At 36.0% G+C, this 13,383-nt stretch overlaps 2 protein-coding genes across 2 annotated transcripts; one reads left to right on the forward strand and one right to left on the reverse strand.

Annotated features, from left to right (window-relative positions):
* Nucleotides 1-1,059: 1,059 nt before the first annotated feature.
* Nucleotides 1,060-1,671, reverse strand: LOC138332598 (uncharacterized). The gene has a single exon (XM_069280598.1). It carries the CDS (start codon nucleotides 1,669-1,671, stop codon nucleotides 1,060-1,062), a length of 612 nt encoding a protein of 203 aa, XP_069136699.1.
* Nucleotides 1,672-1,682: 11 nt separating this feature from the next.
* Nucleotides 1,683-2,411, forward strand: LOC138332599 (uncharacterized). The gene is made up of 2 exons (XM_069280599.1): nucleotides 1,683-1,709; nucleotides 1,980-2,411. The coding sequence occupies exons 1-2, from the start codon at nucleotides 1,683-1,685 to the stop codon at nucleotides 2,409-2,411; spliced, it is 459 nt and encodes a 152-aa protein (XP_069136700.1).
* Nucleotides 2,412-13,383: the final 10,972 nt, after the last annotated feature.

Genomic DNA, 13,383 nt, shown 5'->3' on the forward strand with positions numbered 1-13,383 from the left:
ATAACCTTCATAACAGAGCGACCAAGTACCTTCATTAAAACGACCAAGTACCTTCATCACAGAGCGACCGAGAACATTAATCACAGAGCGACCAAGTACCTTCATTACAGAGTGACCAAGTACCTTCATTACATAGCGAAGGAGAACCTTCATTACAGAGCGACCAAGTACCTTCATTACAGAGCGACCAAGTACCTTAATCACAGAGCGACCAAGTACCTTCATCACAGAACGACCAAGTACCTTCATCACAGAGCGACCAGGTACCTTCATTACAGAGCGACCAAGTACCTTCATCGCAGAGCGACTAGGTACCTTTATTACAGAGCGACCGAGGACATTAATCACAGAGCGACCAAGTACCTTCATCACAGAGCGACCAAGTACCTTCATCACAGAGCGACCAAGTACCTTCATCACAGAGCGACCAAGTACCTTGATCACAGAGCGACCAAGTACCTTCATCACAGAGCGACCAAGTACCTTCATTACAGAGTGACCAAGTACCTTCATTACATAGCGAAGGAGAACCTTCATTACAGAGCGACCAAGTACCTTCGTCACAGAGCGACCAAGTACCTTCATTACAGAGCGACCAAGTACCTTCATCACAGAGCGACCAAGTACCTTCATCACAGAGAGACCAAGTACCTTCATCACAGAGCGACCAAGTACCTTCATCACAGAGCGACCAGGTACCTTCATTACAGAGCGACCGAGGACATTAATCACAGAGCGACCAAGTACCTTCATCACAGAGCGACCAAGTACCTTCATCACAGAGCGACCAAGTACCTTTATTACATAGCGAAGGAGAACCCTCATTACAGAGCGACCAAATACCTTCGTCACAGATCGACCAAGTACCTTCATTACAGAGTGACCAAGTACCTTTATTACATAGCGAAGGAGAACCCTCATTACAGAGCGACCAAGTACCTTCGTCACAGAGCGACCAAGAACCTTCATTACAGAGTGACCAAGTATCTTCATCACAAAGCGACCAATTACCTTCATTACAGATCGACCAAGTACCTTTATCACAGAGTGACCAAGTACCTACATCACAGAGCGACCAAGTACCTTCATTACAGAGCGACCTATAATCTTCATTACAGGGCGACCAAGTACCTTCATCACAGAGCGACTAAGTGCCTTCACCACAGAGCCACCAATTACCTTCATCACAGAGTGACCAAATACTTTCATTACAGAGCGACTAAAGACCTTCATCACAGAGCAACCAAGTACTTTTATCACAGAGCGACCAGGTACCTTTATTACAGAGCGTCCAAGAATCTTCATTACAGAGCGACCAAGTACCGTCACCACAGAGCGACCAAGTACCTTCATCACAGAGCGACCAAGTACCTTCACCACAGAGCGACCAAGTACCTTCATCACAGAGCGACCAAGTACCTTTATCACAGAGCGACCAAGTACCTTTATTACAGAGCGTCCAAGGACCTTCATTACATAGCGACCAAGAACCTTCATCACAGAGCGACCAAGTACCTCCATTACCGAGCGACCAAGTACCTTCACCATAGAGCGACCAAGTACCTTCATCACAGAGCGACCCAGTACGTTCATCACAAAGCGACCAAGAACCTTCATCACAGATCTAGAGCGACCAAGTACCTTCATCACAGAGTGACCAAGTACCTTCATCAGAGCGACCAATGCAAGTGCCTTGTGCTAGTGCCAAAGTACATGTAGTATGATTCGAGGTAACATGCATATCTCGTATGCCTTCACCATAGAGCGACCAAGTACCTTTATCACAGAGTGACCAAATACCTTCATTACAGAGCGACCAAAGAACTTCATTACAGAGCCACCAATTACCTTCATCACAGAGTGACCAAATACTTTCATTACAGAGCGACTAAAGACCTTCATCACAGAGCGACCAAGTACTTTTATCACAGAGCGACCAGGTACCTTTATTACAGAGCGTCCAAGAATCTTCATTACAGAGCGACCAAGTACCTTCATCACAGAGCGACCAAGTACCTTCATCACAGAGCGACCAAGTACCTTCATCACAGAGCGACCAAGTACCTTCATCACAGAGCGACCAAGTACCTTCATCACAGAGCGACCAAGTACCTTTATTACAGAGCGACCAAGGACCTTCATTACAGAGCGACCAAGTACCTTCATCCACAGAGCGACCAAGTACCTTCATCACAGAGCGACCAAGTACCTTCATCACAGAGCGACCAAGTACCTTCATCACAGAGCGACCAAGTACCTTCATCACATCTAGAGCGACCAAGAACCTTCACCACAGAGCGACCAAGTACCTTCATCAAAGAGCGACCAAGTACCTTCATCACAGAGCGACCAAGTACCTTCATCAGAGCGACCAATGCAAGTGCCTAGTGCTAGTGTCAAAGTACATGTAGTATGATTCGAGGTAACATGCATATCTCGTATGCATGAAGTATTTGTTTGGTCATTATTTGCCTGCGGGATGTCGCCCATAAGCCTTACAATAGCCAATCTATTCCGGGAAGTTTCCAATCGTGGAAAGCAGCAATGCGTAGTTACATCTTCTGATTAACCTATTACCTACAAACTGTTATCCTGCTTGATTTAATATCGTACAGCAACAATTATCTAATTATTCAATTACCAGGCAAGAAAATCGATAATCGGTGATTCTTTATTACACCCACTCACTGATACGTTAGGTTCCTTCTACCGGTTTGTATCCTGTTGTCTGGGGAATAGCAATAAAGTCATTAACAGAAAAGTGAAATATAATGACACAAGTTATCGGAGATTTCGGTCTCCACACATTAAAAGTTCGTTAGAATACATATAGATTGAAGCAAAAGTCTCTTGAGTTTACCTACCTTTTTGCTATTGTCAGATACAGAAAAAAAGTTTAACGTATATTAAGCAAATGCTTCCGACAACGGTATAAGTAATTCGGAGCCCTACATAGCACTGATTATTTTTTAAATATATTACGGACAATATTAAAATCAATTATCGATGATTGAAACTAATGCGTGAGAATATATCCTTTGAGTAAATGGTTACTTCCGATATCGTTATATGGTATTTTCACTTTAAATATGCCCAAAAGGAGTGTATTAGCTGCATTATAGATTCTCCTTTTCCTGTGTTAAAAATATCAATCTTTATGGTGTTTCTTCAACGCTACAGCCTAACAGTCAGACACAACAATTTTCCACATCATTTAGTGTATCTAATATATCTCAGTGATGTATAATTGCAATGCCTGATCTTTGGTTATTAATGTGGATGTGTCGACAATTCAGTAAAGCCGTTGTGACCGCGGTTTTACATCCCTAACTATGATCGACCGTGTCTCCCGATTTACATGTAGTGACTTCCCATCTGCATAGTTTCCTGGTAATATTACATTGTATCACCATTCAGAATTTTCCTAAAAATCAAACAATCCACCTGTTAATTCCATGTTGAACGGTTTTTTAAAATACAAAATCCTTCTTTATAACACTTTGACTGTCAATATCTTGAAAATTAATTTAGAACCTTACGGTTAATCAATAGATACTGTAATTATACATTAAAATCACGTTAACCACTTGTAAAATACGGTCAAGTGTGGCTTTGAAGGAATAAGTGTGTCAGTGGTTATATATTAAACAGGCAATGAGTGAACTATTACGTAACGTTATGATTAGATTACCATCAATCTGAGGAGGGATTAATGAGCAAAGCAATAATGCGATGGAAGTTTGATATCTGTTGTATAATTTTATACTACATCTTCACAGTATGACGTAACGGGAAGTCAGTTAACTCGAGTAATCTTCCTTCTTTTTATCTTATCAATTAAGAAATGTTTCAGCTCTGAAGCCTAGCAACCTAGCAGCCATGAGGAGGTTGAGATATTACGATTGAAGCCCTTATAGAATGTATATTCTCAATTTATACAATACTAGATTGATTGAACACTACCTTCGTAACGTTTATTCTCCAAAAACAAATCCAAGCACGCATATATCTTAATAAGTTTCACGAATGTGTATATCTATGACGCATTACTGATATGATTAATTTGTTAGAATCTTTGGATTGTTTGTGAATGTGAATAAATTGACAAAGGATAAATTAATGTGGTGTTTAAACAACTATTCATTCATATCACAAATTTAATTTTCTCTCGTTAAATGTCGAGTTTGAAATATATTTCTGAGAAATCTTTTGAAACATCTTTGAATTGCTAAACGCGAATTATAAAATAACACGCACATGGATCAAAAACAGTTCTGAAATACGTAAACGATATAACACGCAATATCAAAAAAAAAATATTTAGATACTGCATTTCGTACCAACAATCAGCATATACGTTGAATGATGTAAAGGAAATGTGGCAAACTGAAATATGAAAATCAAGTGATATTAGTTCAAGATTAGTTTAACACAAACATGTTTATTATGCACACACATTAAACAGTTTATTGATTTTGTTATGTTGACGAGCGTTTGTTTTAACAGATATCTATCCTCGTGATCAACCAAACACCTTCCTTTACAGCTTTTTGCATAATGATGCGATATGCATATACATTTATGTTTAACTGCATATGTTACGTTTTAGTCAGTAAAATGAAATGAGTGAAAATAATAGTGCGTTGGTTTTATTTGGAATATATTTCTGTATCCATGAAAATTTCTACTGGAATTTCCATTTTTTTTTTTTTTATTTCTTTTTAGAGAGAGAGATCTATGTTAAGTATAAGAGATGAACGATTTGGGGAAGATCGTACTTAATAACTCCATCAAAGCTCCAGCTTAACAAAGCTACTTTTATTGTTTGTTCATACGTTGCTTCCAATTATTCTGGGAGTTAAATCTGCAGTTTACCGCTGGTCGGGAAGACTAATCAACAAAACTGAAAATAATGATTGGTTAATCAGAGTGTTTAGCAGGCGGTATGAGTATGTATGACCTGTTTTTCTTTCTACATGTAGACTTGTCGAATAAGGACCAAGCCAAAGAGAGATAACTCGCACTTACTCAGGACACGTATACTGAGGGTAAACACCTGACAACTATTTTTCAAGTGAAATCATATTAAGGATATACTTTGCTGTGTTCCATGAAATCAAATTAAATATGATTCACCTATTAATTAAAAGAGTTATCTCGCATGCACCTACCTGCTACATTACATGGAATGAAAATATTGACCGTTAAACTTAAATACGTCTACTTCAATTAACTTATTTCCACTGAGTCCTATCATATTTTGTTTTCAAACCAATCCAACACTGTTTCCATATCAATGATGTGTCAATCAGTTTAGCCAGGTTATTCAGCTTACCAGTATTATACAACGATGAAGCATTGTTCTTCAATAGTTTCTATTTTGTAGTATTGTCTATAAGAAACAATGGTACTTTATTTATTATCTTTAATCTTTCATAAGATACTTAGATTAAGTTGCATATGTATAGAAGAAATACACCATACTGTATATTAGTCAACATTGTGGACAATGTATGACCTGCTGTTCTGTCTGACTGGGCAAAAATGCATCTTAATATTTCAATAATGAAATTAAAATGAACTTATATCAAAGCCTGTTGGTAATTTTACTAAAATGGGAAGGTATTTCTATTGGCAAAAGGCGATATGATGTTATAATCTATTGGATAGAATTAATTCAAAATCAACCGACAAACTTAGCCTTGAAAGAGATCGAAAATATGTCAAGCTGTCGCTAATACTCTATAGTTGAGAAACAAATCGCCCTATGATGACAAACACAACATCTATGACTAAGTACTTCAATTTCTGACAATTATGTCTCTGTTCCAAATTTCCAAACTACTGGAAAAATGACATCTTTACACTGTACATAAAATTGTTACATGTACACAATACTATTTTACTTGAATTTGACCCTTCTGTACGAGTTGTCTCCCTTCCGAGAACGTAAGTTAAACGTTGAAATAATAATACACGCAAATGAACTATACCAGAGGCATTGAGTATATTTGTTTGTATAAGATTAATTACTCGTCTGGTCGGGACGGGGTGGGATAATATATAGATTTACAAGAGGTACTGATGTCAGACACTTTCATTAAGTTGTAACTACTGCTCAACTATTCGAAATAACCGTAAAAGCATGGTTCCTTCTGGGGCTGGGTAACAAATAAACCATTAAAAATATACAAGAATCACGGAGCTACTACAATTGTGATTTATATATTTCTGTATTTTCTGTATCAACACCAAGAAGTTGACGTGCTTTTCTCACAAAACAAATGTGTACAACAAAATTGTAAACTGCCTATACGCTTGTCATACATCATGTACTTCACATGAAATTTGCTTAAAGTTCTATACCAATATTCGTACTAGATTAGTATTTGTGAGTTTAAATTTACTCATTCTGGGCAGAGCGCTACAAGAGGCAACGTGGTGGACAAAAATCGGATCTTTATGAAACTACCCAGATGATTACTGGTATCATTTTTTTCATTAAGGAAATAAGGTTTTTGTTTATATTTCAATTTAGCTGTTGTTAATGTTTGGAATAGACCATTCACTTTGATATAACCTTTTAGAATTTTGACAGGGTTTAGAGGATTACTTAAGTGAAATCCACGCAGATTTCCAGATTTCGCGTAACATTCGGTTTGTGAGAACTTCAAATTATATTTATTAGAAGTCATTTCTAAAAATACGAAGACAGCAGAGAACCATTAGTACTGGATGTATTATTTAGCGCTTAGATTCCAATATTAACTTTTTAAATACATGCATTACTCTAAGCCTGTCTCTTTCTCTAACCCCCCCCCCCCCCCCCCCCCCCCCCCATCCCCTCATCCCCCACCACCCAACCTCAACCCAACCTTCCTTTCTCTATCCCCTCTCTATATACATCTCTCTCTTTCTGCAACCAATTATCATTCCTTGAACATTCTCCATATCTAATTTGTCGAAAAGTATTTCAACTTACAATTTTTACAAGAAAGTTTTGCATTCCACATGAAACGGAACCAAAGATAAATTTTGATTGGAACAAATTACCTGTAAAATTTATTTTTGCCCCCATTCATGTGAAATCCATTCAAGTGAAAGAGAATTACATGGATATATAATTATCAATTAAAAGTTATTAGTAAAACAAAACAGTACATCTATACGGGTACAACCGATGTATAATATTTCAAATTAGTATCAGTGATGAATATCCGATAAGTTACTGGCCACACCATTTACTGAATATTACATAATGTTTTAAAAACGTACTCTTAACTACACTTCGAGGAAGGGAATTGATTTCACAGAAGTTCGTATATCCAATGGTTTATGCATTAGCGAGTTTAAGATAGGAACATTCCAACCGAACTCTTGGGTATACAGATAAAGCGAAGTAATAGGCAAGTTGTTCAAAAATACGCAAATGAATGCTTTAATTCATCGCTGCTTACGAGATACTGTTATCAACACCGCATTTCGAAAATAGTTGAAAAGTTTAATCACAATATTTGGAGTTATTTTATTACCCAGGAGACCATTTGTGAAATCTAAAAAAAATGGATGTGTCTAAAAATGAGACAACATATCTCAATCATTTACTTATACTGATAGTCGTTACAAATTTCCGATTGTATTGTATACGTACATGTACTAGTAGGAGATATGTTCAAATGGAGATGGCTGCTCTGGATTGTCCTTCCTGTTATGTTATCTAAACGGGGCAGTTGGTTGTATTCCCCTATGATAAATACTCTGTCAGGGATAACTTTTCAATATATATGAACGTTCTTAATATTTTTCATCGACAAACACTTATACACAATCAATATTTGTTTCAATAAACTGTTGGATACTTGCACTTTTCATTTTCTGATACCCGGTATATATATATATATTCAAATAACTATTGGCGTGCTTAGGGATTGAAGTCACTCTTTCAGTTTCGACATGAAATAGATTAAATGTGTCTAAGTTAATTTGATTCTTCTTACACAACATGCTCGATACCTCATGGGTTTCAACGCATAGTATCATTGAATTATCGCCATGTATTGTTTTATAAAACAATAGTTTAAAGTACCAAACATTTTATCCATTTTATTCCGATATATGTTTTTAAAATACGCAGATTCACACAGTTTGCAAACAAAATTTCTTTCATTTTACTACGATAATATCAATGCTTAACTCAATTAATTTGTGCTTTACAGTTATACGTCATTGGAGAATTTCTTTTTCTTTTTCAGTAACTATTTTAATTCCTAAATAAAGATGGAGAACTTCAGTAGTACATGTTCATAATATCAACTCGGACAATAAAACCGTTTTCCTTGGATACGAAATAGCCATTTAAACAGATTTTAACCAGTGTTTCAACATTAATCTGTCAGTACTATTAAATCAATATTTGCAGACTTTTCTGTACAAAGACAGGCAACATCTCGTGACGTAAACGGGGGCAACAAAGTGAATTTCACGTAAATTTCACGTGAGGACATAATGTCTGTGTACATACTTTTTATCAGTTGCTCTTTCGTTTCATGTTACGTGTAACGATGTTACATGTTAAAAACACTAACGAGAAAATGTAGAGAGTTAGTGAATTGAAGCGGGAGACAACCGTATCACACAGTCTAGACATCATCCTTCCGCAGCTTCGAAACATGTTTCGTTTGGATTACATGAGACATTATTTTCTCACGTCTCTCGTTGTATACTAACTAGTCCTAACACACGTAATTTTTTTAATTAAGAAATGATTTTTATTTTTTGTTGTTTACTGGTGTGTAAACTGTATTTTTTGTACTGATATTTTAAATGACGCGACCGACATTTCATTTAAATTAAGCGTTAAAATAAAATAAAACTCTGTTTTTTCAATGTTATACGATTGTTAGTCAATTGATGGAATCCCGGAACAGCCGGCTTCAATTTCGCGGTAAATGTTGTCTAATTCAGAGTACACAAAATATAGTTCCTCATTAATTTTATCTTTTTTTTTCACCCCATTTACACAATATATGTTTTTTTTTTTTTATTTGATGATATATAATATATTGAAGATTTTTCATACAGGTACAATCGACCTAACCGGATGCGCATTCACACTACTTGCGGAAGTCAGTGTTCCGTTGTATGTATTTTTGCGCGGCAACCACTGCGTTAGTTGGTAAGGTTATATAGCAAAGAGAAAACGGAAATGTAAATATTAAAAAAATAACTACACGACTGGTTGATTTTATGAGGTGATAAATTGAGTTGCTCTTGACACAAATTCAACATGATTCATTCAATTTCTGAATTGAATTGCTCTTGAAACAAATTCAACCTGAACTGCTTTACTGCTTCGCAGTTCATTCAATTTGTTTCAAGAGCAACTAAATTCATCAGCCCATGAAATCGACCAAAGCAATTTTCAATCCTTAAATGTAAATTCAAAAGCATAGGCTCATCTCGATATATAATCAAACGGACAAATAATCATAATTACAGAATGTTATAAATTTGTTATATTTGAATTAAATCAAAACCTTTAATTGTAGTGAATTCAATAAATATGTCCATATACTAAACGTTTTATCCCCAGTCAAGTTATTAATTTTTTTTCTCTAAATAGTAGGTAAACCATTTAGTTTTGGATTGATGTTTTCACAAGAAACCAAACAAAATGAGAAGGTAAACTAAAAGATTGTCCATTTAAAACATTCAACCTTTCTGATCCGATTTATACCAAAAAAATATTAAATGTTGGTTTAACATATTCTCACAATAGTCCGTTATAGATATATCAACCCGATTGTTGGATTTCGTCTTATCAGCATGGTGCTTGTCTTAAAATGCCATCGAGGGTGCGGTATCCTTATCTAGCTGACAGACCTATGGTGTTTTTCTGTCACATATTTAAATGACAAGATGAAGTTCCATTCGTTTAGAACCAATCTGATTATGGTATCGTCAGTATGTGTCAAAATGTATGACGTTATCATCGTTGTTTTCTAGAGAGAATAAGGTACCTGTAAGCCGTGCCCTTCTGTAATGAGAACGGAACCGATCATTGTAAGGCCCAGGTTTTTTTGTTTTTAGTTTAAGAGACTTTCCTTCGGCTTAGGTTCAACATGTCTCCGGGAGATATAAACGCTAATGTTAATATCCCCCTATTGTATATAAATGATGATCTTATAAAGTAAGAGGTAGTGGAAATAACAAACATCGTCAATGAGTGACCAACAGCTGCTTTTTCTATTCGAAAAAGCCAAATAGCGATTGCTTATTTTTAATGAATTTACATTGATGGATCATACCATACAATCATACCATACAATCAGAGTGCACTATCATCACAAACCGCCTTTCGCCGTTTTTTGAGAGTACACACAGATGTTTGTGTACTACAATTCAATCTATACCCATGGAATTCCTTATCCGAGAGCCAATTTTTACTATGAAATCATTGTGCCATTGTTTCAGCCAATCAGAGACGGCTTTATCCATGACGACATGATTTTCAACGTTATGAGATGATGACATACAATCTTAAACCAATGAAAAAGCGTGTTACAAGCAAGATCATTCATATTGATCATTTCAAAATGTTCTGCTAAAAAAGCTAAAAAAAAGCAAATAATTTCGGTTTTAATCAGGATGCTACCATTTCCCGATGGCCCACCTTCAATCAGCACCAAAGCAAAATGAAGACGGAAAAGACACCATGGTCAGAGCAGCAGAGATAGAGAGAGCTACGGAGTCTACTGAATTGGACAGTCATTCAACACGTGGCCGCGTGTTCACACTGATAACGTACGCTAATCTCGTGTAATTATGGTTATTTCTTAAACAGAAACATATACATGTCACGTAAATCACCCAAGTGGATATTTGATTATATAGAACAAAAACCCACATCTCAATGGATACCAGGCGGACGTCAAATTGGCCCATCAAGCTTGTTAGAGGAGCTGACAGATAGAAAAGCACTGATGATAACGGGACTACACACTGTCTCCGTTATTAAACAGCGTGGAGTTATTACTGCGTGTACTGCTTATTTCTGTATACAATTTATCTATTCACGATTGGCTCATATCAGTAAAGTGTTTACGCTCTGTGTTGCACGTAGAGAATCCTGCTAATTAGAGGATAAATGTAAAAAAATCAAAATATTTATTTCTAAAATTACCTAGACAGACAGAACAGAAAACCACCTAGATAAACCAGTCGGCAGGGTACCTACTGGTTCATTTATTTCTTTTTCACTTTTATTGTTTTGAATTTATGACATTTAACGCAATATCAGTACACCTTCTACTCCTGCTTGACGCTATTTTTAGTGTTATGATTCGATGTTCAATTTCTAACTGATTACAGATGCAATTCGAGCGATGTTGTGTTTTGGTCTTACATTGGATTTGGAGAGTGAATTCTACGAACGAAATTATGACATTGTATCTCATGTTTAGTTGAAGTTTCATTCGTGAAATGTTTATTTTTTTTAAACATTTTTGGGATGCATTGTTTGCCAATTTTCTGTTTTATCAAATATAGCTGTCTTGTAATATGTTATCCTATATGTTTTTTTTGTTTTTGGTTTTTTTTTGGGAGGGGGGGATGGTGTTTGTATTTGTATTATTGCTACACAGATACTCTGTACCACTGTAGTCGGTAAAGGAAGGGTACCTTATTCATAAACAAAGATCTGGATCACATAACCTGAAGTCATATTGAAAAATAGGATTGTACTTAGGACCCGAGGGTCACAAATTAAAAATAGGAATGTATTTTTCTCTCATATCCAAGGTTTTAATACAATTTCACTATAACGATATCCCGCCTTTTTGAAATAAGCTCAATGTGTTGGCGCAATGACGTCACGAAGTGTATAACATGGGATAAACCAGTATTATATTCATAGGTATGAAAGAACATAAGACTCTTTCATATGTGGATATGAAGGATAGGGATATTCTACCCGAGGGTCACAAAATGTAGTAAAACCCGAGGCTTACCGAGGGTTTTGCAACATTTTGTGATCCCGAGGGTAGAATATCCCTATCCTTTATATCCACTTATGAAAGAGTATTTTTCTTTCATACCTCGACATTTTATTGCAATTTTTACAACTATAATATCCCGCCATTTTGAATAAATTCGAAGAAGTCCATGACTGAAAGTCAATTTTCCATACATGAAAAATAACGTGATATTTTCAAGAAAAATTGCGTTGGTTGCATCTTTTATAGTAAAACCAGTCAAGTTTGTGAAAAACAATGTTAAAATTTTACCCCGGAAATAGAAATTTTGTTGACGACGTGACGTCACGAGGCTTTATCGCATGGGTAGCCATGCAATGCAGCCTCAGACGGCATGAGTGTATTGCCCTGGATCAGCCAGTATTACACCCAAGGATATGAAAGAAAATGTGGTTTTCTGACACAATCTATACCATCCCTAGCATAAATCTTATACACGTGTGAGAATAAATATTTCTAATTACGGTTTTCTTTAACGATATATATTAATTGTATTATGATTTCGAAACAACGGAGAAGTATTAGACGGTAATGGAAATAATAATTTTACGATTACTTCTTGTATAAGTGTAAAATACTCATTTATTTACATATATGCACATTAAAATGTAACAAAACCTTTGGCAAGTTTCGTGTTTTGCCATGCATTACATGCCCGTGTTACGTATGGTAGCAAATAACAACATTCGGTTGGAACCACTTCAGGCAACGTTTGTGTCGTCTTGTGTTTAAATGTTAGACTTTGTAAAATAGTGACTTTTTTATTTTTTTTTTTAATTGTGAAAAGAAAATGTGATTTTTAGATAAAAAGAAGGACGTTCTGCCTTCAACGCCAATTAATGTGCTCGGGTATATAAGAAATGAAGACTTGATCACGTACATTTTAATTGTATTTTGTACTTAATTTTTCGCTAATTGACAGTAAGCAGCACAATCTACGTTTATGGTGACTGTGCTAATTTTGGACAGATTTTACACCATTTCCCCTACACTCTCCCACACACAATGAAAAGTAAGTGATTACAGTCCGGGCTATACCGTAACATGATGGCACGTCAGGTACAGCCATTTCGGCGAGATAACTTGATTTGGAGGCTGAATGATGGCTTCAGTCCCTGGCAAAATGTTACAGTTCTCCGGAGAATCACGTGTTATGTACCGATAAGGAATCGCTATTACCAGTTTTACAATCTCCACAATAGTTTCTTTTAAGTTTATGTTACTGTATAATTGTTTGAAATTCTTACCTTCTACTCACGCGAATCGTCAACGTGATGTTTGAGTAATACTGTAACACACCATACATGAATTACCCCGCACCATATATGAATTGTTCCGCGTGTTGATTGCC

The sequence above is a fragment of the Argopecten irradians genome, chromosome 10 (assembly GCF_041381155.1).
Source record: "Argopecten irradians isolate NY chromosome 10, Ai_NY, whole genome shotgun sequence".
NCBI lineage: Eukaryota > Metazoa > Mollusca > Bivalvia > Pectinida > Pectinidae > Argopecten > Argopecten irradians.